Source organism: Maniola hyperantus, chromosome 10, assembly GCF_902806685.2.
Source record: "Maniola hyperantus chromosome 10, iAphHyp1.2, whole genome shotgun sequence".
NCBI classification, from domain to species: domain Eukaryota; kingdom Metazoa; phylum Arthropoda; class Insecta; order Lepidoptera; family Nymphalidae; genus Maniola; species Maniola hyperantus.
Genome location: NC_048545.1, coordinates 486,408 through 513,950, shown reverse-complemented (window position 1 = coordinate 513,950; position 27,543 = coordinate 486,408). Strand labels below are relative to the sequence as shown.

General features: G+C 39.1%; 3 protein-coding genes across 4 annotated transcripts in view; 2 read left to right on the top strand and 1 right to left on the bottom strand.

Moving 5' to 3' along the window:
- Positions 1–27,543, top strand: part of Lsd-2 (Lipid storage droplet-2) — a 97,629-nt gene that overhangs the window by 25,492 nt on the left and 44,594 nt on the right. The window lies entirely within an intron of this gene.
- Positions 333–7,060, bottom strand: LOC138402860 (uncharacterized). The gene is made up of 3 exons (XM_069501272.1): positions 6,535–7,060; positions 1,557–2,727; positions 333–701 (listed from the first exon to the last, which is right to left on the bottom strand). The coding sequence occupies exons 1-2, from the start codon at positions 7,058–7,060 to the stop codon at positions 1,910–1,912; spliced, it is 1,344 nt and encodes a 447-aa protein (XP_069357373.1). The 3' UTR covers positions 333–701; positions 1,557–1,909.
- LOC117986022 (F-box only protein 9) lies at positions 11,924–26,784 on the top strand. Its single transcript, XM_034972828.2, has 12 exons — positions 11,924–12,107; positions 12,578–12,721; positions 14,888–15,031; positions 15,440–15,590; positions 15,949–16,097; positions 16,581–16,744; positions 17,477–17,671; positions 18,549–18,684; positions 19,658–19,768; positions 20,215–20,409; positions 22,443–25,814; positions 26,543–26,784. The coding sequence occupies exons 1-10, from the start codon at positions 12,105–12,107 to the stop codon at positions 20,407–20,409; spliced, it is 1,392 nt and encodes a 463-aa protein (XP_034828719.1). The 5' UTR covers positions 11,924–12,104; the 3' UTR covers positions 22,443–25,814; positions 26,543–26,784.

Sequence of the window (27,543 nt, the reverse complement as noted above, 5' to 3'; positions counted from 1 at the left end):
GAAATAGATGTACATCTCACGTCAAATTTTATTTCTTAGAAAGCAGCGCCATCTAGTGGTCATAGACAAAACTCGATATATATGTATATACCTACGTACTATATTGAATACTCTTAAAATGTCTACTATAGATCTAATGAAAATAGTGAAAATAGTGGGAAATAAAAAAAATAGGTTGTGACATCGGATTAACTAGGAAAACGTATTTGATACTTTATCCCTAGGTAATCTGGGAATACACAACTTATTTTTTGATTTCTCACCATTTTCACTGTTTCCATTAGACTGACTTTATCATTATTATTAATAAAATGGAGGGAAAAAGGAAATTAACAAAAACAATAGATACTTTTTATGATTTATTTAACAATAACACTTATGGCTAGCCTTATTTTTGGCACTACGCCGTGGCCTCAGGGTCTCCAGCTCCACAGCAAATGAGACAAAATATAATAATATGTAATTCTCGGAGAGGACACTGCCAATGTTGTGTTCCATATTAAGGGTCCTTCGCTGTTTTCGGGGAATTAGCGTCAATCCATCGAGACTCATGCGATCATCCCGAAAGTGCAGGAATAATTTTATGTGGCAAGAAACCTGATTGTATCATTAAGAGACTTGTTTGCTATCTTGTTTTCTGCGCACTTGTTTCTTCAACTTTGTAATTATTTCCTTCAGCTTCAGTTCATTTGGCGTCAAAACTGTAAAAAAATTAATATTTTTTTCAAAATTAAATATCCTCCTAACCGAATTTTGCCTATGGCCATCTTTGCGCAACTAGAGGCGAGATCAGGAACAGGACAGACATGTGGTCCTCAGAGGTACAGGGGTGTTACACCTTAATTTCCCAACTTTGCTTAAAAATAAATAAAAACCTATTTATAAGAATGTAAATGAAACCCTTTCATATAATGTTCCACTTTAAAGTCGTACATTTTGCAATTTCATTGCATTATTTAAAACTATAGTCATTTCAAGTTAATAGCATACCTAAGTAGATACTGTAATAAGCAGGTGTGACAGACATACAGACTTAGTCATAATAATAAAATATAAGTATTGCTTTTTTACATTTTTGGTACAAAACCTTAACAATTATATTATTATGTTAGTTTCAACCGATAGACTTCCACTCCACAGCTCGGTGAAGGTGAAGCAAAACATTGTGAGGAACCTACATGCCTGCTAATCCGCACTTAGCACTCTGCATCCAATCCGTCGTCCGTCCGTCTGTCTGTCAGTCTGTCACCAGACTGTATCTCATGAACTGTGATAGTAAGAGAGTTGAAATTTTCACAGATGTATTTTTGTTGCTGCTATAGCAACAAATACTAAAAAACAGAATAAAATAAATATTTAAGGGGGCTCCCATTCAACAGAGATGATTGTTTTGCCGATATTATAGATACTGGTACGGAACCGTTTGTACGCGAGTCTGACTCGCACTTGGCCGGTTTTTTTGACTTTGCTAAGTAACTTATCGACAGATTACAGGTAGAGTGATTAGGTATTACTTGAATTCAGCCGTTAATAAAATAAATAATCAAAACATTTACCTTGTCCGTGTATAACAAAGCAATTTGACATCTTGATATTTCTTATACTTGTTTGTACCTTGGGCTGTTGGTTAGGCGCTGGTAAGTTTCGAACCTTCGTTCTTCTTGGCTGTCGCAATTGGGTTTGTGGAATCTTGAGTTTTCCTTTATTAACTTGTGTGTTTAAATCGATGTAATGTAAAAAAGTCCGTTAACGTTACGTGCTGAATTCATCTGAAGCTTGTTAGTCCGTTTCCTGCCTAATGTCAGGCTGTCACATTATATGTCGTATCACTGTCACTGTCAATGTCTTTTGAGTAGACCACAGACCCAGTGCCTTGTCTATGATCTGTTTGTTTACATAGTTGTTGTGTTCACAACATGCTCCCCCCCGGGCTGATGTCGTCCGTAGGGAGAGGGCAGATGTTGTTGTAGGCCCGTGTAATTGTGCCCTTTTTGGTGAGTAGTACGGCAACTCTTCCAACTGAGTCTCCACCGTAGAAGATTTTTGTAACTCGACCCATAAGCCACAGAAGAGGTGGTTGAGTGCGGTCTCTTACTAAGACGAGAGACCCAACTTTGAGTTGACCATTTGACTGTCTCCATTTTGTTTTCGTCTGCAGCAACGAGACATACTCCAAGGAGTACCTCTGCCAAAAATGTTGGCGAAGTTGTTCCACCCGCTGATATCTCTGGAGTCGATTGATGTTCCTTTCCAGCAAATTTGGATGAGCTGCTGATAGAAGAGGTCGTCCGACGAGGAAGTGTGCTGGAGATAGGTAAGAGAGGTCGGAAGGATCGGATGATAGGGGGGTAAGAGGACGAGAATTTAAGATTGCCTCTATTTGCGCCAGGCAAGTGGCCATTTCCTCATAGTTGAAGTGGGTTAAGGAAAGTACTCTGCGTAAGTGGTGTTTCACGGATTTGACAGCCGCCTCCCAAATTCCGCCGAAGTTAGGGCTATACGCCGGGATACGCTTGAAGTTTATACCTTGGTCGATGAGTTGACATTGCACGAACTCTAAGCTATTTTTAAGAAACTGAGCGAGCTCATTGCACGCTCCAATGAAGGTAGTCCCGTTATCGGAAAATATGGTGGCAGGTTTTCCTCGCCTCGATGTGAAACGATTCAGTGCAGCCAGGAACGCCTCCTTTGTAAGATCCGTTACGAGTTCAAGATGTACTGCCTTTACTGCGAAACATACGAATACGCAAATGTAAGATTTTGTAAGTCTACCCCCCCTGCCCTTTCGGTCGAGTATAAGCACCGGCCCGGCATAGTCGACACCTGTGTTAATGAAAGGATGTTCCAGTTGCGTTCGCTCTTTGGGTAAATCTCCCATGATGGGCTGAACTGAAGACGCCTTGAATCTAAAACAACGAACACAAGAGTGTACAGTTTTTCTGGCTAGATTCCTTCCATTAATAGGCCAGTAGTTCTGTCTAACCGTGCATAAAAGAAGCTGAGGGCCGGCATGCATAAGAATTTTATGTTGTAAAACAAATAAAATTTTCGTGAGATGATGTTTGGAGCAAAGAAGAATGGGATGTTTGACGTCGTAAGTATAATAAGAATTTTTTAAACGACCACCTACTCTTATGAGATTGTCAGAATCTAAAAATGGTGAAAGTGATTTAAGTTTACTGTGTGATGACAAAGATTGATCATTCTTTAACAATAAATATTCTTCAGGGAACATTTCCTTTTGAGCATGATGTAAAATGAGTTTACGAGATGTTTCAAGTTCGTTGAGGGTAAGATGATTCGTTTTGGGTTTGTGTTTACAATTGTGTATGAATTTATTCACGTAAGCTAAGATTCGAATTATTTTGTTGAAGTTACTATGCTTATGTATGAGTTGAAGAACTCTGTTTTCACTAACGTCTTCTGTATTTTGTGGTGTGACTGCGCACAATACAGTGTCTGAGTTTTTGTGTATCTCCGGAAATTTGATGTCCACTTCATGCAAAAACTCTGGCCCTGACCACCACAGGGCGGCTGTGCTGATGGAATCAGCCTTCACCCCACGAGAAACAAGATCCGCGGGGTTAGACTTGGAAGGCACGTAGTTCCACTTCTGGCCGCTAGTGCTTTCTTGTATCTCACCAACTCTATTTCTGACGAACTGAATTGTTTGCGAAGATGAACTTGATAACCATGACAATACGATTGTTGAGTCAGACCAGAAATAGTGTTGATGGACATTGATTGTAAGAGCACTAACTGTCTTTTTCCAGAGTCTTGTGGCAAGCAACGCTGCGGATAGTTCTAAACGCGGTATTGTAGTTTTGGGCTTAATGGGCGCGACCTTATTTTTAGAAGTTAACAGTCTAACATTCACTGACCCATTATCATCTACCGTTCTTACATAAATACAACCGCCATAAGCGCGCTCGGATGCATCTGAAAATACGTGAATTTCAATAAGAGATGGGTTGCTGCATGACACCCATCTAGGAATTGTGATTGAATTTAAAATATGAAAGGTGTTTGCAATATCTAAGAAGTCCTTTTTTATGTCGGCAGGTGCTTCAGTATCCCAGTCACATTTGCAAATCCATAACGCTTGTATAACAAGTTTAGCTAATAGTACGCATGGACCAACAAGACCTAAAGGATCGAAGATTTGACTGATAATAGAAATGATATTGCGCTTTGTTAGCTTTTTCTTTGTGTCTATGTCAATGATGAAATTTAAATTGTCTGAAACTGAATTCCAATGAAGACCTAATGTTTTTGAAGGTGAGCTGTCACTCAACTTCAAATCAAGGGATTTTTCTGAGTTATCCTTTATGTCAGTGATAGCGTGTAAGACCTCAAGACTGTTAGACTGCCATTTGCGTAAGTTCATTTTTGCAGAGGCTAAAGTGTCTCTTACACCTTTGCAAAGAGTAATGACCGATTCTGTATAGTCACCTCCGGACAAAAAGTCATCCACATAAAAATCATGTTGGATGGCACGTTGAGTTGCAAGGTCCTCGGTTTCATCCGCAAGAGACACTAAACATTTTGTAGCCAGATAAGGGGCTGAGGCTGTGCCATATGTCACTGTATTAAGAGTGTAAGTTTGTAGGGCCTCGTGCCGATGAAACCGAAAGACTATTTGTTGAAGTGACCTTTGACTTGGTTCTATGTAAATAGTACGGTACATTTTTTCAACGTCAGCAGAAACCACTATTTTGTGTTGCCTAAAGCGTATTAAGATTGAAAATATGTCGTCCTGTACGGTGGGACCTACCATCTGTATAGAATTAAATGATTTTTGGTTTAAAGTGGCAGCCGAGGCATCAAAGACCACTCGTAACCTCGTGGTTGTAGAATCACGAAGTACCCCATGATGAGGAAAATAGACGTTGGGTAAGTTAGATGTATGTTGATGTATGCTTTGGTTAAGAGTCATATGACCTAAATCGATGTATTCTTGAATGAATTGTGTGTATAAGTGTTTCAGGTTTGCATCCCTATCCAGCCGCCGCTCTAAAGAAAGAAAGCGAACCTTAGCAAGATTATAAGAATCTCCAAGCACCTCTGGCGATTCTTTAAGGGGAATTGTTACTATGAATCGACCATCTTTGTCGCGCCGAGTGGTGTCTTCAAAGATCTTCTCACATGCCTTTTCCTCTAGAGACATGCTATGCTGAGGTAATACAGAATCTAGTTGCCAGAAACGTGTAAGTGAAGATTCATCATTTTGTCCAATAAAGTGACAAAAATTGTTTGAAGTCTCTGATTGAGATGTCTTATTATGGCTAAGACAGCCTGATAAGAGCCATCCTAACTTTGAATCGCGAAGCTTTGGCTGATGTTTCCCTAAGTCGATTATGTTTGTACCTAGGACACTCCAAAAGACCTCAGCTCCTACTAAAATATCAATTTCTGATGGTTCATTGAAAGACGGGTCGGCTAACTGAATGTTTTTAGGTATAGGAATATGCATTGTATCTATGTAAGCAGAGGGTAAGTATTTTGTTATTTCTGCAATTATATAACAGCTTATGGCTTCTGTATAGCCACCATAATAAGATTCAATTACTAATTTACAAGACTCTGATATTAAAGAAGTTTGATTGTTGATACCATTAACTGTAGAGCTGACAGGCTTCTTTACTATCCCGAGCCTATCACTGAGCTGCTTTGTAACAAAATTGGCAGTACTTCCATTATCAAGCAACAGCCGTGCTGTGTGTAGCTCATTTCTGGCATCCCGAACTCGCACCACAGCTGTGGATAATAATACATTTGGCTGATAAGATATTGAGGTTATGTCTGTGGACAGCGCTATCGCTGAGCTTGTAGGCTCCTTAGAGCTGTCATGCAGTAGCGTGTTGTGTTTCAGGTTACAGTATTTACAGTGAGTTAATCTACAGGTCTTCGATGTGTGTCCTGGCCTTAAGCAATTTTTACACAAACTCAGTTCAGTGACCTTTTTTGTACGAGACTCAACATCCAATTTTCTGAATGTTTCACAGCTGAATATGAAATGAAGTTGAGAGCAAAAGGGGCACTTGTATGGTTTTTGATGATCAGTGTAAGAAGTTTGTGTTTTGTTTTTATTTATGTCTGAAAATGTTGCAATGTTTGACTTATGTTTGTATTTATTGTTATCCTGTAGTGTTTCTAGTAAATCAGCTCTCTTAGTAATGAATTTTGTAAATTGTTGTAAGTTGGGTGTGCCTCCGAGGCCATTTCGATATTCTTCCCACTCACGACTGGTAGTGGAATCTAATTTCTTAGTCATAATGAAAATAATTAATATGTCCCAGTGGTCAGTGGGCATTCCTAGTGTCGTAAGAGCTCGCAAGTTCTTATTAGTTACATCGACCATGTTCCGCAATAAGTGACTTGATTCCTTTTGTATATGTTCTAAATCAAATAACGTTTGAAGGTGGTGATTAACCAAAAGACGCTCGTTGTCATACCTCTCAGTAAGCAATTGCCACCCTAACTTATAGTTATTTGCACTAAATTCTAATGATTGAATTGTCAAAGCAGCCGTACCTTTAAGCGCTGCCCGGAGATAATGAAACTTGTTTATGTCGCTTATGGAATTGTTGTTATGAATTAGAGAAAGATAGGTGTCTCTAAATTCGAGCCAGTGCTGATAATCTCCATCAAAGTGAGGTAGGTTTATCTTAGGTAACCTTACAAAATCATGTCTGCGTTCCTCATTGCTTTGTATGCTATCATCACTTAAAATGGATGACCGACGCCCATGTGTGTTTGGTTGTGGGCTGAGCAGCACTTGGGCCTCTGACAAAAGCCTAAAATATGTGCCATTGAACGCTTCGCGATCCTGATAGGCTGTTTCTGGGGGCTCCGTAAGCGTTTCGATTTCTGTTTGTAATGTGTCGAAATCACTATAAAGTTGCTCAATTTTCCGAAAACGATACTCTAACTCTTTAAATTGCACTTCACTCAATGATTCACTGGTTTGTAGAAGTGTTAGAAACGATGAAAATTGAGTTAATTTTGCTTTTATTGATCCCCGCTTTTTGACGAGATCTTTGATTTTTGCCTCGCTCATTTTGCTGTAGCAAGGCTAAATAACGTTATTATGAACTAATTACTAACTGTTTTTTATAAAAACTACGCAATTGATGTGATAAATAGTCTAAAATTGATCCGACAAAATAATCGGTCGGATTTGAAGCAATCCGTTTTGTAATTTGGTAATTATGGTTTTCTATGAATGTTAGGATGCAATAATGGTTTTTAGTTAACTATGAGGAAATATTCCACGTACGTAACGGAAATGAGGCAATATTGATATGAAGATTGTAGAAATTAGGAATTGTTAGGAAATAAGATAAAGGAACGGACTCACTCCAGAAGTTGGCTTGGACGACCGTTATGCTTCTGGGTCCACTCTGCTGCGAATTTTCTGCCGATTTCTTGGAAGATCGAAGAGTTTCTTCTTTGTTCGAAGGACCACTTGTTTGTACCTTGGGCTGTTGGTTAGGCGCTGGTAAGTTTCGAACCTTCGTTCTTCTTGGCTGTCGCAATTGGGTTTGTGGAATCTTGAGTTTTCCTTTATTAACTTGTGTGTTTAAATCGATGTAATGTAAAAAAGTCCGTTAACGTTACGTGCTGAATTCATCTGAAGCTTGTTAGTCCGTTTCCTGCCTAATGTCAGGCTGTCACATTATATGTCGTATCACTGTCACTGTCAATGTCTTTTGAGTAGACCACAGACCCAGTGCCTTGTCTATGATCTGTTTGTTTACATAGTTGTTGTGTTCACAACATACTTAAATATGAAAATGAGTCCAAAATCTCTAAAACTGTTTGTGCACTGAACTTAACACTAACTAGGTACTTAAATTTAATAAAAGAAGTCTGAAATCTCTAAAACAGTTTGTGTAATATACATATTCGTCCAAGTTTGTGCACTGAATTTAACCCTACGTACTTAATGTAAAACGTAGTTCAAAATCTCTAAAACAATTGGTGCGCTGAACACTTTTGAGGATAGTTCAACTCGACGCGAATTAGCAATGAAATCACATGAAATCACACCAAAATTATTAGAAAAATAATCACGGATTAAATGACAGCAGATACAAAAACAAATGGCGGCATGGGCGGCAACCATAGAGTCAGAACACTATAAGGCTAAGCGCGTACAGCGAAAATAAATCGTTGCGAAAAAAATCGCAAATCTGTGAACCATCAAAATACATTATCATCCACGCACTGCGAAAAAAAATCGCATGCGATTAATATTTGTTACTGCGGTGCGATGCGAATTTGATAATAATCAAAGAAATTCCTGTTATATGCACGAAGATCATTATAATAATATCGTTCGTAAAGAAGCCTTTTAGAGGCCTTAATGCTGTTAAAGGATGGACCCAGTAACGTTTTGTATTTTTCTTCTTCAAATTCCTTTTATGTAATATTAAGTAGGTAGTAAATAATTATGCCTATTTTCTTTTTTGAATCCATATTTAAATGTTCACTCTATTTGATATAATTTATTAAATGTTCTTCACGTCTTGTTTTCATGGTGGTACAGTAGGTATTCACTGATTACGGCTCCCTGTCTTTCGTGGTATGCAAATAAATCGTGGTGCGCGTAGGAATAATAATATTGCGATTAAATTTTGCATTGAACATGTGGACAAAAATCGCATCGCAGTGCGCGTTTAGCCTTACTCCTACCGGACAATGGCGGCAGTGGCGATTATGACAATGTGGCCACTAAAAAATTTAATAGAATTTTTAATTGTAGCAACACTTGCAAATAAAAATGTCTATGACCACTAGTTGGCGCTAGTTATTATAGTCCGAAGAGATTTCTTCGAAGACGACATAGCATGCCTTAGATGAATGATTACCTGGATGGATACTAAGCTCCAAATGCGTGTCAATTCATTTATGTGTGCGTGCGTCATCTTGTCACTGTGTGCACCCATCTACGGTTGGGACGACGAATTTTATAAGGATATCGATATTACATCTAAATTAATTCTCTATGTTCAGATGTCGGAACACTTTCATTAAAAAACAGTAAATCTCTTCGAATATTTTTTATTTATAAATGCGAAAGTGTGTTTGTCCTTCCTTCACGCCCTAACTAAACAACCAATCGACTTGATTTTTGGCATAGATATATTTGAAAGGACGGAGAAGTAACAAAGGAAAGGTACTAATCCTCGCGGACGAAGTCGCGGGCATCAGCTAGTACTTAGTATAAAAGGAAACTCATTTTAATTAATTCAAATCAATTTATTGAGTAAAAAGAAGATAGGGAAACCGTTTGTTGGTTCTACTTCCCACCGCTTCAAATGTAGGTAGATAAGAAATGTGACTTGTTTTAGGATCGTCTTTATACGTGAAACAAATCAGATCTAAGTAGAGATCAGCTGGCATATTATAGCTGCTCGATACTCTCTAGGATAGGATTTCCACACGCCACAGTCTTGCGCCAACACCATCCGACTCCCTGCGACTCTCTTCACAATCTGTTAAAAAAAACAAGTAATAAAATTAAAAAGCTATAAGACTCACGATGAACTACAGTGGCCCTGGTAAGTTCTATTTTCCTTATTACTGACCAAAAATAGATGCATTTGACGATTCAAAAGTAAGAACTTCTAAAAGTTTATAATTGAATAAAAAATTATCCTCAGTCTTTACCTAACTCCTTACCTACTCTTGCAACATGACATTGAGGAGTTGGATTAGTGATTAGGTGTTACAAAGTTTATACCTACCTGGCAGCCAGCCTGGGTAGCCTAGTATCTATTCACAATCAGCAGACCCAAGGCTTCTAAGGTAAATAAAGTTCGACTCGTTTTGGTTTCACTATTAGCCAGCTCTTGACGTGGTTTTTAGTTTCTTTATAACCTGAAATTAAATTTTATTTGTCATGCTTTTAAAAATGCAAAAATCCTTATGGTCGTCGTAGGGATTTTTGCATTTTTAACTAAAATTAAAAAAAACTGTAAAACATAAGAAATAATTTACTTCCTCAAAACAGAAAATTAATAGTTGGTCTCTTTTTGTTTAACTATGGTCAAATCAAGAAAATTGCAATGTGCTACTTATCTAGTAGTAGACATCTACCGGCTACCTACATACAATTTGAAAGTGCTTAGTCCATACTGGTTGATAGTACGTACCTATTTAGGATATCCTTCAAATGTACTGGTACTGCATCTAATTCTAATTTCTTTATTTTAAACCAAAAATATAGTTAACAGGATTTTCGAAATGTTTTGAACATAGGCGAGAATATTTCTTTGGCTCCCAGTTTTTTCGTTTTATGGCCCTGATTATTTAGAAATGTGTGGCATTTCTAATTTCAGGACATTTTGGAAATCTACAAAAGTATGCAAATATTATTAAAACGATAAATTTGATTTTATCGATAAAGTATGTACACACATCACTACAAATGAGGCCTAAAATAATGGCATTAAATAAATATTAAATTACGCTATGAAACGTGATTTTGTTACTTTGTCACGAGATGATTACACTTATAATATGCAAATCTTTAATTTTCAGCGATTTTCGGAGTAAAAATCGCGGTTGGTAGCGATGAAATAATTATTAAAGACTAACCCGTGAAAATACAATTCTGTAACTTTTACGCCTCCTTTCGTAGATCTGGATGCACAAAATACAGCTTCACACATTTTGTTTCCACTTTTTAATGTAATTTTGAGCCTGATTTATCTGATTTTTAAATATTTGGTAAAAATGTTGCATCAAACCCCAATGTTTTGTCTGCTTAAGGGGGCATCTGTCAACTATACAGAGGTCACTTTTTTCACCGATAGAGCGACGTTGCCAGACTTATATGAGCTATCGCTTTTACACGAATGGAGGTTCCCTGAAAAAGACGGAGATAACAATACCTCTTTGACACATAGATGTACAAGAGCGGCAACACGTTATGGTTACCTCTATGTATACTATCTCTATGTGCTAGACCAAGACACTTCCAGTTCTCGCCATCCAAGGGACAGACAATGACATTTGAGCAAGGTTGCCAGATGATAGGTGGCAAATCCTACGAACGTGTCGACTGAAACAGCCTTAAAAACGTAAAATGACCGTACAAAATGACTCCTCAGTCCTCACGCGCCAATTTAACTCTATGGGTTAACTGTCATGTCAAAAGTACGGTGGTTCAACTTTAAAATAAGGACTAAAATCATACTTTTGATGACAAAGAAACAAAAAGTTGAAATGAGTTTTTACGCGATATATGGTGCTGCATGGTGCTACAGCACAGCCAGCTTACTTAAAAAATCAGTTAATCGCACCATAGAGTTTCCACTACATTTATATTTAGAATGAAGAAGTTTCAGGGCGAACGTTCCATAAAATTTTCATAGATGGCGCTGTTTACTGCACCTACTAAAAACGAAAAATAATTTCCGAGCGAAGGTTTAAGCTATAATAATTTGTACGAAAAACATCCTGCAAAACAACAACCTCAATAAAAGATACGGAGAGCCAGGCAGCTCTTTCAGCTCTGTCCTCTGAGGTTGTTAACTCAAGACTTGTTGAAAACTGCAGAGACACCCTGGCCCAATACCGAGTGGTTGTACGCTAGGTACCAGAGCATGCTGGAATAGTTGGCAACGAACATGCTGACATTCTGGCTAAATCATATAAATACCTATAGGTATTATTTTTCGTTTTTAGTGGGTGCAGTACACAGCGCCATCTATGAAATTTTATGGAACGTTCGTCCTGAAACTTCCTCATTGCATGTTAATCGCTACTTTGAAGTTGGATTTGCTTTGTCGATTTTCTGACTTGTACAAAATATTAAAACAGTCCTAACTATTTGAAAAAGGTACGAAAATAATTAGAATGGCAATGCTGCATTTGGCATTTGCATGACATTTGACAAGACAGATTAGTGATCTGTGATTTGCCAAATTAAAAATTTGCATTTTGCAATGAACAATTTTAGGTACTAAAATATTCAAATTTCTTCAAAGAAATATCAAAGGACTAGCAAGACTATAATATAAAAAAGAAGTAGATTTAAGAAAAGTATTCTGAATAATAACCTAACATTAAATTCACGAAGTTGAGACACCGCTATGGTAAGTAACAACGCAATATTGTTTATTATTATTGTTATTACCTTGTTTGTTGCTAAAAGTTAAATGTTTAGGCGGAAGAAGAGGATTATATCATAGTTATTAGCGTATTGTTTTGTTTCCCACCATCTAGGTGTCAGACTTTCTAATAAAGACATGTTTAAACTGTAAATATATATCCGTGCGTGTTTGTGTGTGCGAGTGTGTGTGGTGGGATACCTGACAGAAGCGAAGCTCTGTCTTGCTCATTCATACAGGCCTCAATACGCGCTGGCCAGCCAATAGGGTGCTGCATTCGTTTGTTTCCTTTTGCCATCTAGTTCCTCATCGCAAACACGCCCTGTGACCTAGGTTCCTGATAGTCATATACTTGGCTAGCTCCTAAAGAGCCTCTACAAAACATGTAGCCTTTAACTAATTTGCTAAAAGTTTCCGGGCTGATCGCAAATCACACTGAAAAAAATAATTTCTAGGCTTCAGCTGCAGGTTCAGGTGCTAGTGCGGGGGCGGGAGGGGCCGGCGACTGCGAGGGTGAGGAGCAGGAGGAGTCTTCCTCTTCCAACCACTCGGTATGCGATGCCACAGAGGCATTGGATAAACTGGAACTTGATGACGAGGTTTGTAATATTCATGTAATATTTCTTAGTTTTATTGAAAAACTAGCCAATGAAAAAGTAGCCTATGTCACTCTCCACGTCTTCAACGTATGCAAACAATCTTGTTGATCCATTGCTCTGTAGCAACATGGACATGGTTGAAGGACAAACAAACACTTTCGCATTTATAATAATATGGTTATTTTTTTAAATTTTGTAAAAGAATATTAGCCTACTAATCTTGACTAATATTCCCCTTTCCCCTTCAACTAAGCGTAAAGCTTGTGCTAGGAGTAGGTACGACAATAGTGCAACAGGTGGGGTTTGAACTAGAGGTGTCAAATACAGGTTCATGTGTGTATCACAATATTATCACGTGTTACAGACAAATATTTAATAATTATTAACGTTACATTATTTTGTTACACAAAAAAAATTGCTTGAACCGTGAGGCGCAAGCAGAAAAATGGGTGCAATCGATTTTCGACCTTATTGACATACGTCAGAAAACAGCATTTTAGCAATCTATGAATTATACTGAGCAAGAATATGACAAAAAACAACTTTCTCATAACCGTCAATAAGGTCGAGATTTGCTTACACCGATTTCACCATGAGGCGCAAGCAGATAAATGGGTGCAAGCGATTTCCGACCTTATTGACATAGGGAACAACATTTTAACAATCTATGAATGATACCTACTGAACAAGAATATGACAAAAAACAACTTTCTCATAACCGTCAATAAGGTCGAGAACTAGGGTATAGCTTGTATTTAACTCGATTGATTTAAATTTTAAATTTTACTCTTAATAGGTACCCAATGCATACCTTCGCGACAGGTCGAAATGGCAATCGGGGAGGGAATGCCCCGCACACCCGCACGGCCCCTGTGCTAACCCAGTGCGGGCGAGCGAGGGTGACGTGCGGGTGTGCGGGGTGTCACCCCCGCCTCATACCCCGATTGCCATCTCAACCTGTCGCGGAATACAGTACCTAGTACCTACCTATGTATGTAAAAATAAAAACAAGTAGAACGATAAAGCAATGTCAAGTAGATACCTACAATACAATAGGTAGGTAAGTTTACCTAGTTACCTTAAAAAAATCTTTTTAGTAGGTAACTACTATATTTATTATCATACATTTCTACATATTTATTATCATACGAATTATAAAATGATGATGATGATTTCTAAAAAGAACAATACCACTTCACGTACCTAACCTATTACCTATAATACTTAAATGTATGATAATACCTACACTTTGAAAAACATTTTCTCATACGATTTATAAAATGACGCAAGTATTTCCAAAAAGAACAAATCTACTATAATAGGTATTATTAACGCACGACACAAATCTATCACAACACAAAAATGTACCTAATCTACATTATTTTATTCTACAATTATTCGCATTAAATATTTATCGACACTCAAGTTCACAAATAAATAAAACTGCATTCAAAATTTATTACGAAACAAACAAAATGATAAAAATACTAGCCGCATACTCGTATCATCACAGTCAACATGTAACAGGCCAATACGAAAATTCGATGTAATAATTATTCACCGTCGAATCGCGACGATATTTGTATTCAGCTGTACCTACCTAATATATTTTATTCTAATATCGTCGCTCGGTCGCGCCGCGCGCGGCGTATCAAAGATCGAACGCCTGAGTTATTTTTTAGGAAGGATTTTCTCAAATTTTCACTACTTATTATATATTGTATTCAATTTTGTTTTAATCTAAAAACGAATATCTTGAAAACATTTATATATTTAATAAATTTATTAGGTACATTATTTTTTGACACCTCTAGTTTGAACCGCCAACCTTTCGGAATTCAGTCTGTGCCTGAACCGTTGAGCTATTGAGGCTCTATAATTCATTTTTCATATGGTTATAAGACAATTTATCACTATGAATTCTTATTTTTGTAACGGCAGTGGAAAACAGTACTGGGCTTAGTGTTTGCAATCTTTTTTTTTGTCTGTATGTTTTTGCTGTGTTTTGTGCTGTGTACTGTGTTTGTGCTATGGTCCCAAACAAATGAGTATATATTTATTTATATTTCACGATTCGTAAGTGTGAAGGGGAGTTAATGTGCCAAAAAAAATTAATCTCATTCAAGTATAAAGACTTCCTTCTACAGAAAATGTTTCTTTCTACAGCCAAAGAATATTGATGAGCTAACAGTGTTCCGTGAGCAATGGCAACGCGAGCTGGAGTCCACGCCGTCCCCGCACAAGGAGAGCCGGCCGCCCCAGCCGGCTCAGCCGCGGGAACCAGCGCCACAGCTTACTGACGAGGAGAAGGTATTGTAGTTATTTAGGCCGGCCACATATTGTTAATATATTATGGCAGCGGCGTCTTTTGGTTGTAAACAGTTTGCTCATTGAACATTACATCATCGTCCCCACTGTTGTGGTGACGCTATAAATTCTGACACACTGCGTTAAACAACTGATTACTCGTGTGGTTCCTGTTGGTTGGACTAGTTGAGGTTGTAATAGCTAGATATTAGTTGGTCTGGGACTGGTGTAGCGACCTAGGTAGGGTTAGTTAGGGTTGTCTAGTCTCATTGGAGACGTTGATATTATGACTTCATAATTAGTGAGGGTTGCCATAGTTGAGGATAGTTTGTGTTGTCACCAGATGCCGTCATATACAAAAACCTAATCTATGCAGAGTTAAAAAATGTTTCAAAAATCCATGTTTTCAAGGCCAAACAGTTATTTGTACGCGGCGTGGAGCTAGAGCGTGGCGGCAAGCTGTATGAAGCCATCCAGCACTACAAGCGCGCCATACAGATCCTGCCCGATGTGGAGACACGACTGTACGAAGGCTCTGAACTGAGGCCTGACACTCCAGAAGGTAATATTACAAATTCCATTATACAATATACATGTACGACAAACCGGCTTTACTCACTTAATTAGTCAACGTTAGCCTGACTAAAAAGGAGGGTTATATTTTTGACCCGTATTATATGTCCGTTCCTATGACCGCTCGCAACTACTAAACGGCTCAACCGATACTGATAAATGATACGTCAGTAGATTCGTCTTGATGTCCTTAAACAATCAAAATGGCGGAATTTATGTGGTTTGATGTGTGGGCTGAAGGAGATGCAGTGCAAACTGCAGTCGGGGTTTTCCTGAAACCTTTTTAAATAATTAATGTATACGTTTTGTTTGCTTTCGTCAGATTTTGCGTATAAATTGTGTTGCAGAGGAATATGAAATGGAAGAAGTGTGTCACTCGGAACAAGTGGAGGACAGCGAGGACGAGGACGCGGTGGAGGGCGAGGAGCTGCTGGCGCGGCTGCAGAGGGTCCTCGCACGGAAGGGCCATCTGTTCCAGCCGGAGTATCACACCAAGGTGAGGGGGAAACCTTCAAAAGCCCTGCCGCACTGTTTTTGCGACGCACTCTTTCCTCAATCGCATCTGTCATCAATTTAATACGCTTCATCAGAAAGATCGACAGCTAAATATTTTTAATTCTACGACAACCTGCTTTCGTCGTAACGTCATTATCTCCCTACGAAAGGGAGCTAATTAATCAGTTTGTAATGAGACTTAACCGATTTAACGTGCTAATTCCTTATTACTTTTTGCTTTACTTTACTGCCTTTTAAAGTCATAACATCATTGTACCTAAATCTTTTGTACTAGCCAGTTGTTAACGTTTATGCTATGTGTCCTTTAGTTATAAATCCTTTTGTATGTAAATACTTGTGTATGTGTAAATGTTGTTGGTTAGTCAAATAAAATAAAATAAAATAAAAAATAAAAAAATAAATTAGTCTCCAGGCTTCACTTTCCTGTTTCCTACTGATAAATTGTTTTGGATGCGTTTGTCAGGGCGCCCACATCTCCTGGCTGCCGTACGAGGTGGTCCAGCTGGTGCTGCGCTGGGTGGTTGGAGCGGACATGGACGCGGGCTCCCTGGAGCGCGCCGCCGCCACCTGCCGCGGCCTGTACGTGGCGGCCAGGGAGCCCGACCTGTGGCGATGCATGTGTGTCAAGTGAGTATGTCACAGGTTGAAATTCCCATGAGGCCCATATTGAAATTCCCATGAGGCCCATATTGAAATTCAAATATATTTATCTTCTTCTAACTTGTGCTTCTTTGGATAAGTCAAAACAACACAGTTACACTTGGTTGCATTTACAGAGGTCAAATTGTCTCTTATGAATTTTATAAAAACTATGATTAAGATATGTTACGAAGTGCAGATAAAAGAAGTGAAGTGGAGAGAAACCACTAATGCGTTGCCGGTTAATCTCCACGTTAAGATCTACCGGGAACACCTCTGAAAGGAATTCGTTCCACAATTTGTATGTGCGTGAAAAAAACTCTCACAACTGCTGCGCGATTGCGGGAGGATGACCGCTACAATGTCACGATCGCAATCATCTCTGATTGGTTAACGCTCGCTCACTATTGGCTACAATGCATTATTGCAACAAGAATCGCACTAATTCAGCCAATCAGAACAATTGAGATTGTAATAATGATTGATGCAGGTTTTAGACAATCGCCCTACTGGTGGTATCATGTGGTTTTCGCCCCTCCCAACTCATTGCTTGATATGCAGTAGCCGGCAGAAATATTGTACATCGATAGCGAGATTTCCGCTTCGTAGAGCGTTGTCTCTGTCACTCATACCTATGTGACTACGAAACTGCCATCTCTTTGTACGGGCCGATGTACAATATTTCCTGGCGGGTACTGTATGTTGGTACAATGGTGGCAGGACGTGGGGCATAGAGTGCGGCACGCCCCGCGCCCACGGCTACGCCAACTGGCGGCACATGTACATCGAGCGGGCGCGGCTCAACCTGAACGGCTGCTACATCAGCAAGACCACCTACTTGCGCCACGGCGAGAACAGCTTCCAGGACCACTTCTATCGCCCGTGGTACCTCATTGACTATTATCGATACCTCAGGTAAGACCTGACCCTGACATCTCTCTCTTATTCCTTCAAAATTACCTGTGTATACCTACTTTAATTTTCATAATGCTTTCACTATTAGAAAGCTCCTTTATCCAGAAGTAATACAGGCTATATTTTTTATTTCAATAATAACAATAATATTTCAGCCAGAAATAATTTCAATTTCATAATTTAAGAAGCAATCGCGTAACAAACATACAAAAAGACATACATTCGAATTGAGAACCTTCTTCTTTTTTTTAAGTCTGTTAAAAATATGCTATGCCTGGTTAAAACGCTACTGTTTACAAAGCTATTACACTGATCGCGAGCAATTTACTCTTATTAATGGAGGAGTTCCATTCTCCATCTCCGAAGATATTAATCAGATCTTTACCAAATTAAAATGGGACCACCTCTGACGTATGTCCTACAGAACAAAAAAATAATTATCAAAATCGGTTCATAATTGATGGAGTAATCGCTTAAAAAACATATAAAAACATTTAAAAAAAAACATACAGTCGAACTGAGAACCTCTTCCTTTTTCTGAAGTCGGTTAAAAATACGTTTTAGTTGAGCTTGAAGGATTATACAGTACCCGTAGTACAAGATTTTACGTCTCACCAAACGAAACCAAATTCGAGAGTCGAAATACTTCCGCGTTACAGTAAAATGGACCTAAACAGCCTTGAATTGAAGTCAAATATTCAATGCCACTGATTTAATTTCGCAATGTTTCCGCTTGGAGCACTGGCTGTAGAAGTGTAGACAAACTTTAGCTTTAAAACAAGGCATCTAAGATCCAGTTTACTGTAACGCGGAAGTATTTCGACTCTCGAATTTGGTTTGGTTTGGTGAGACGTACAATCTTGTACTACGGGTACAGGTTCTTCCCTGAAGGGCTAGTGCTGATGTGGACGACGGCGGAGGAGCCGGCGGCCTGCGTGGCCCACCTCAAGTACCGCGAGACCAAGAACAGCCTCGGCATCATGTCCGGCCACTACCGCCTGGTCGGAGACACGGTGAGAACTGAATGTAGGCGTACCGTTACTATCAGCGCCGCACGGATGCGACCGGCAAATTGGTAAATCATCGTATTCCTAGCGGCCGTCGCGTCGTCGCGTCACGTCATCCAAGGCGAGCGACGTCAATTTCAACTCTAATATCATAGACAAAGCTTTTTCGGACCCGTTCAAGGAGATTCCGCATCAACGATATGAGGAGACTCTTAGGGTGAGATCTATTAAGCGCACTCTGATTTTGCTCACATAAATCTGTTTCGTTTTAACTCGATCATAAGTCTGAGCAAAGTCAAAGTGCGCTCAATAGATCTCAGCCTTAGGCTTAAACCCGCACTGCGCACCGCGCGATTTTTTTTGGAGAATTCTGTGACATGGAAATTGTATGAAGCGGCATGCACTCCTGAAAAAAATACGTGTGAATGGCTGCATATAATTTCCATGTCACAGATACCTGCGGGAAAACCCGCGCGGTGAAATTTTGCAGTGCTGGCTTACTCTTAATCACTTTATAAGCTGATGAAAACCTGGTGACTTGCCATTAGAAAATTGATGAGACTTGGTGACTAGGAAGTTGATGAGACTTGGTGACTAGGAAGTTGATGAGACTTGGTGACTAGGAAGTTGATGAGACTTGGTGACTAGTAAGTTGATGAGACTTGGTGACTAGGAAGTTGATGAGACTTGGTGACTAGAAAGTTGATGAGACTTGGTGACTAGAAAGTTAATGAAAACTTAGTGACTAGGAAGTTGATGATTGGTGACTAGGAAGTTGATGAGACTTGGTGACTAGGAAGTTGATGAGACTTGGTGACTAGAAAGTTGATGAGACTTGGTGACTAGAAAGTTAATGAAAACTTAGTGACTAGGAAGTTCATGATTGATGACTAGGAAGTTGATGAGACTTGGTGACTAGGAAGTTGATGGGACTTGGTGACTAGAAAGTTGATGAAAACTTGGTGTCTGTTGTCACTAGGTGGTGATATTGATTAAGAAGGCGGCGAGCGAGAAGACGCCGGCGACCAACACGCGGTTCCGCGCGCGCCGCAAGGAGGCGCAAGAGCCGCACGAGCAAATTTTCCAGCTGGTGAGCACCTCTCACTCCTATATTATAACCAGTGACTCGCTCGTTATAATATATAACGCCTTAGCAATAAGTTTCAAAACTGCGCTCGAACCCATGTCTCATTAACATTGAAATGACGTCATTTTGACATCAGCCGAAATAAAAATATACCATCAGCTTGAAACTTCAGTCTAGTGCTGACGTCACTAAAATGGCGGTCACGCGCATTAGAAATTTGCGGGACTTTTACTAATAACTCGCATCATCAGGTTTGTAAGGTTGACTATAAAATTACTTTGCCTCCCCTGACGTGGTATGACACCAGCGAGGCGAAGAGTGGATTGGATATGCGAGAGTTGAAATCTCGTAGGTGGTTTCACAGTTCATCGCGATCTCGCGCTGTGCCGTACCGTTTCACGCCGCCCAGCGCCATCTCGCGCCGAGTAGCGAAGTGTCTGTTTCCCCAGGAGCTGCAGGTGCGCACGGTGCGGTCGCACCGCAACTGGCAGCTGGTGTGGCGCCGCTACGCCGTGTCCACGCGCCGCGACCAGTGGAGCGCCTTCGAGCTCGCGCCCAGCAAGTTCCCGCCCTTCGCCTTCAGCACCGTGCGCAACTACACGGCCGAGGCGCACGCGCCGCTGTTGCAGACCTGCGCCTACTAGGTAATAGGAGACCGTCGATATCCGAAACGTCACGTTCAAACCCCCACCCGTTGCACTGTTGTCGTACGCTTAGTTGGAGGAGATACGGGAATGGAGATACATGATAAACTTGGCTAAGTTGGCTTGGGCCAGACTCTAGAGATGGGTCGGGCCGCAACGGTGCGGCGAACATTACTACAGTACACTACGCGGCAGAAAATAATGTACATCGACCTTTAGAAGGAGATAGCAGATCTGTAGGTTATTGTCTCTGTCGTTGAGACCGACAAAACGTCATATAGGTACGAGTGACAGAGACAACGGGCCGGGGACAAAAGGCCGATGTACATTACTTTCTGGCGCGTACTGCACTAATCAGTACAGTACGCGCAGTTTCATATAAAATGCATAGCAGGCGGATTTGTCTGTTGCAATGCGACCCGACTCGGCCGACCGACGCTATACCATACTGTACAGGTCGGTAAGCAAGAGCTGGCCTGCACAGTGCACACTGTCACAGCATGCACACAAAAGAAATTTCATTATTTTATTTTTATTGAACCACCAACAAAATTTAATTTATTGAAATCCTAGGTGCCAAGTTATTTTATAATTCAAACTAGCTTCTGCCCGCGGCTTCGCCCGCGTGGCCTACAGGAAACAAATGGCATTTTTTTTTTCAGAAACACATTATAACATCAGGACGCGCACTCTGAACAGCACCGAATAACACATATAACCTTCCAACCCCCATTTCACTCCTTAAGGGGGGGAATTTTCTCATAGTCGTTTCTAAGCTGACACCTAACCTCAAGAAAAAACCTACTTTCCAAATTTCAAGTCAATTATAATATCAATAATTAAAACTTTCCCATACAAACTTTCATCCCCTATTTTACCATAATTATGGGCAAATTTTCCAAAAATCCTGAAACACGTATTTCTTCATTTGTGACCGAAAACCCAAATACCAATTTTCATGCAAATAACTTGAAAAATGACGGACTTTCATACAAACTTCCATCCCCCATTTAACCCACTTAGGGGTGGAATTTCGAAAAATCCTTTCTTAGTGGATACCTACTCTTTACAAAGAATAGACCCTCCAAATTTCATGTCTTTAGGACCAGCGGTTTAGGCTGTGCGTTGATATCTATGTCAGTCAGTCAGTCAGTCAGGACTTTTATATATTTAGATAGATTACAGGCGGCTACAGATTATAATACAGTATATTTTTTATTTCATTTTACTGGTTTGCCAACAGATAATACGTAAAATAGAAAATACAATGCATAGAGAAAAATATTAGATACAAAACCGGTACAAAAAGCTGGCATTCGAGGGTATTCTCGCCGCCATGGTATAGAAGTGCTCGAATATTAAACCGGAGCTAAGCTAACGAGTTAATGAAAACCGCGTAAGGTTTACATAGGGGCCCGCCCGAGGAATGTGCGCCGCAGCCGTCGCAGCCGCGCGGGCGAGCGGCCGCGGCGCACGCTCCTGGGGCGTCGCCTAACGAGCGCGTGACGTCACGTGATGACCTTCCGCGGGCGGTGGTCGACAGTAGTGGCATCACACTAGACAATACACTTCCGACAGTACTGCAGCCGCGCCTGCATATATACCCCACCGAGCTAAAAACACCCATAGCGCGACCTAGCATTGCCGTACGATTAAATAACTTGTATTTACATATTGTAACTTTTTTTTTACAAAAACATCATTCATTTACTTATTGAAGGAACGACGGTAACTTTTTTGTTTTTTTAAACATTTATTTTTTAAATTATTCAATGACCACAAGGAATGCAATAGTTTTTGACTATCAGCGCCATCTTTGGAAGCTTGTGGAAAACCTGTGATGCAGTTTTTAAGTTTACTTGCATTTATTTACTCTAGAACTAAAGTATTACAATTTTGAATTACATAGTAAATATTGTTCGTTTCTTGAGAGATATTTAGTTGATATAATTATTAAATCACTATGATAGAAACTTGACTAAGTGAGTCAATAGTCGTATGTTGCTATCATTTATCATATATTTTTGTTTCAGATGTAGTAAGCTGTGCTTGCAGCTAAATGGAGTTTTTTGATCGTTGTTAAGTATAAGGGTTGTTACACACAAAACTGTGGCTTTTATTTTTTCATCAAAAATAATCCTTTGACAGAGATGGATTTAGATATTTTTTTTTGTATAATAATAAGGATATTAAAATTTAAGTCTAGTCTTTGAATGTAATGTAAAAATAATAAATATGAAAAAAAAAATATGTAGAACTTTTCACAAGGCATGAGAAAATGAGCTTTCATTTCAAGGAAAATATTATAAAGAAGCTGTGTAGTTTTAAGCTCTATCGTCAAATACCTACCTAAAGAGTAAATTTAACATTTTGACAGTTTTGTATTGATGATCTGTCAAAATGTCAAACTTATTTATCAGTTAAAGTTTATTGGGCAATTGAAAAGTTGGCGATTTGTCGATTATTTATTAACTATAAAAAACTTTTATTCCCAAAAACTTTATTTTTACAATATATTTTTTTAACGTGGAAAAACTTTACTTTGTATGTTAATTAATACTAAATTAAAGAATATTTTACACTAATTTTCACAAATAGGTATGTAATAATATTATAGTTGTGTAAAAATGTTGTATTTTTGATTTTTTTTAACTTGTTGAACTGAGGATGTACAAAAAAACATATAGTAAAAGCACATGATGCAAATTTTATATATCTACGTCACACGCATTCTGCCTAATGTTTAAAGAGGCTAGCACACATTGGCACAACGCACTCGGCGAACGTGTCGCTTCAAGATATTTGGCGTCCATTTGCTGCGTATAACTAACTGCCCATACGCTTCGGTTTTCACACAAACATTGAAAGAGCTTGGCGCACTACAGAAACAGCGTTTACGCATAGGCCAGCACTTGCTGAACAAATTGGGCGAATGTGTTCTGGAACCTTTAGAAGTGTGGCCACATGGTATGCCCGCTGTTCATTCGCGACAGTCCGGAATGGGGATGATGCCATGCCAAAACTAAATTATTTCTTAGTAATTATTAAATAGAGGGTATTTGAAAATTCGTAAAATTTACGTTCGCTGCTAGTTTTAAATTTGCTAACAAACAGTACGTCAAATGTCACATGTACGTATGTCATACAAGCTCCCATACTAACGGCGGTTACGCACTCATCCGATCCGAGTCCGTGTAAATACGTTCCTTTATGTTTTGTATGGGAGCTTATGACACATGTCGTCCATAATCGCTGGTATTCTCACGGACGGCGCATAGAACTCGGATGACGGAAGTGCAGCGCGTAATCGCTGTAAGCAAGCGTTTTGACGTTTGATAAAGTTAATTTGACTACACTTTGACTGGTAGTCATCATCCCTATCATCCTGACCGCTGGGAAACACCCCCCTACTGTAACTGTAGTCTGTACGCGCCGTTGATGGACATTCATGCGCAATAGGCTACTTGACAATTTTTTTAAGTTGGTCTTAAATGGTTAATATTTGTCCTATTATATCAAAAAAATTAACACTATATTTTTTTGCGCCCTAAAAACCGTAAAACTTTAATTTAAAAAAATATTTTTCTTAGACAGGTGAAAACACTGTCGGCCATGTTTGGCCGATAGATTATCTGTGCTCTGACGTCATGCATTTGTAAACAACAGCATAACCACAGAGTACATTATATATACTGAGCATAACCTACCAAAGTTTAATAAACATGACTTCTATACTAGTTTACATGAAAAATATAGTAATTATCGTTATTGCATCATCCGAGAATGTAAAAAACGCATCGATAAAGACCACAGGAAAGTTGTGGATTAGAGTGCCCAGTGAAATAAATATACGTAACACGCAAAGACTTGCTTAAATGGATCCTATATGACTAACGACTTCAACCCAAATTTATTTTTGCAAAGATCACTTTGTTGTAAGTCTTACTTAATAACTTATTCAATTTATAAAGAGAAAACGATATTTTTTTACGTTTACTATGAGTTTTTAGAAATATATAAAAACTAGCTTATGCTCGTGACTTCGCCCGCGTGGACTTCATAAATTTCAAACCTCCATTTAACCCACTCAGAGGTGGAATTTCAAAAAATCCTTTCCTAGTGGATACCTTCTCTTTACCTACAAAGAACACACTCACCAAATTTCATGTATCTAGGCCCAGCTGTTTAGATGTTTAGGCTGTGCGTTGATATATAAGTTAGTCAGGACTCTAAATTTTATATATATGGATACTACGTTAGTCCCCGCGTGACATTTCTTTGTTTACATATTTAATGACGTCACATCATGGCTGACAGCGTTTTCTGCGTTTCAAATAAAAATAAAAATTGTATTTTTTTAAATTGGATTTATATATCCATCCTGCGTTTTTAATAATTGTTATTGATATATTTCGTTGTTTTAAGCAAAATACTATATAAATAATCATTTATTGGACGAAATTAGATATGAGTCAAGTAGCCTATTGAAGAGCGGATATAGAAATCTATGCTTTCACGTTATTGTAAGGAAACTCAAAAAAAGATAAAATATATATTACGATAAACGAAAGATACTATATTTTTCCTGTTTATAATCAACTTAAGCTTAAGTACTGTACATACCTACTTGTGTAGTAAGCAAATCGGAAATATTTTAGAAATATTCAATTTTTTAATATCGAGACATTTGCGTCGAGCTTTGTCATTAGGCTCAATGCAGATTGCGGCGAAGTCGAAGCGACGCGTCCTCACGAACAAATTGTTTCTCACAAATATTTTATACTTTCATCATCATCATCATCATCATCATCATCATCATCGCCATCGCTAACCTCTAAGAGAAGTTGGGTCTTCTCATTTTGGGTTTCAGCTACCCTGTCGTCTCTACGTCCTCTTATTCGTCCAGCCACTGATGATCTCTTGCCTTCGCTGGTAATAGGAAAAGAAAATTGGACTCCTCCTTTTAAGTGTTCATAAAAGTGAATGTTGTTCCAATAACGGTGGTAGCTCCCCTTACGACTCGTTGATGTCTTCTGTCCACCGGTGGACCGTGGTCTTCCAACACTGCGCTTTGTGGTGTGAGGTCGCCATTCCAGGATTAAGGCGGGGCAAGACTGGGGTCTATGTCCAGCAGTGGACGTCTATCGGTTGATAATGAATGGTGGTAGACATGGGTTCTCCCTCTTTGTTCACTAATTAAAGGTCCTTATTATTTAGTGTACTGTGTATTACTTTAAAAAATCGGTCAAGTGCGAGTCAAACTCGTACAGGAAGGGTTCCGTAACACCGTAAAAGACTTAATTTTTTAAATTTCATGGCGGTAATTTTGAAATTTTTAGTATTTGTTGTTATAGCGCCAGTAAAATTACACATTCTGTGAACATTTCAATTCTCTACTTATTATGGTTCACGAGATACAGCCCGCTGACAGACAGACGGACGGATGGACAGCGGAGTCTTAGTAATAGGGTCCCGTTGGCACCCTTCTGGTACGGAACCCTAAAAAGGTGTCTCGTAGCGTCGCCTTTGCCGCAATATACCTTGAGCCTTTTTGTGTATATTACGAGTTGCGACGAATTCACCCAGTTGAGAACTGTTGTCTGAAGCTGATCGCTCAATACAGCACATGCTTTTGCTGAAAATGCGAATGACATCATAGTTTTTTTACCTCCTTTTTCTACAACCGCACCGCACCCCACCGTTAGCAATTTCATCCTTAGCACCTGGGTACATGGTGCACTTTGACCGCCCGTTGGGCCAGATATTTTTCCACATGCAAACTGTGGAACCAACTCCCTTTGGCGGTGTTCCTACTAGATTTCAACATGGGCTTATTCAAGGATATGTTTTCGAACGGCGGTTATCACTTAACATCAGGTGACCCGCCTGCACGTTTGCTCGTCATTTTTATAAAAAAATAAGTAAGTAAGTAGGTACTTTCATTCGCATCTTTGGCGCCCCGATGGATCGTTAAAATGCGTTGCGTTGCGCGTGAAGCTATGTGCGGTTAGCTTTTATCGGAATAACTTGCTAATAAGAATAATTCTAATGTTCGTTAAGCTAATAGACACGATGCAGTGATGATTTGTCTATTTTGTTTATTTCATTGGACAGTTTGAGAATAATTATTAAGGTCCATTTCCATTGCTGTGCATAGACCATAGAGATAATAAGCCATAGAGACACGGTGTCAGTTTCGTCGCTCGGTCTATTTGGGTGTATAACTGTTTAGTTTAGTGGGTGGCAGTGGATGATGCCTTATAGGTTCATACAAAGCAAATGCTGTGGGTCTAACTCTAAGCGCAGCAATGGAGGATCACGTTTATGCTTTTGTATTATATTTTTGGGCTACAATAAAGTTCTTATATTACTTAAGTACTTAGCTGTTTCATTATACTTCCACAAATCCATAATACCTACGTATCTTTGAATGTAGAGAAAACCTGTACCGATTTTGATGATCCCGGGCTGCTCAAACTCTTTGGAAATATGTGCGTTTTCACGCAAAATGCCTGAGAGCTCTCCATAATGTTTCAAAAGGTGTGTGAAGTCTGCTGATCCATACTTCGGCAGCGTGGTGGACTATGGCCAAACCCTACTCACTCTGAGAGGAGACCCGTGCTCAGTAATGAGCTAACGGTGGGCTGTTGATGACGATGATGAAGCAATTAACCTGTGGCACTTCCTTATTGAAGTGGGTGACGAGTGATCACTTCGCAAGTTTTCGGGTGTCAAGTGTTAACGGGGCTCAGGACGATGCTTTCTTCATACAAACGTAGGAGGGTAATTACTACATTATTTGATACTGTACGCTCGAAATTAAGTATTATATCGGTTAATCTCGTCATTACCTAGGTTTATTGATATATGAAACATTGAAAAAAATACTGATTTTAAAGTTACGAGCCTCAAAAGATTCATATTTTAACACTAAATTTATGACAACTTTGGGCGTAAATAAATAAGATTAGGGGTATGAAAATTCTAAAGAAATTTAAGATTAGACATAGTTTATTTATTCATTAGTTGAAATAACTATACTTTGCAAACATAAATTCAGTAGTTTTTTCTCAAAAATACTTTTCCTAAACCTTTGATTTCGGTGAAAATCATCGTGCCTCTCACCTTTCTCAT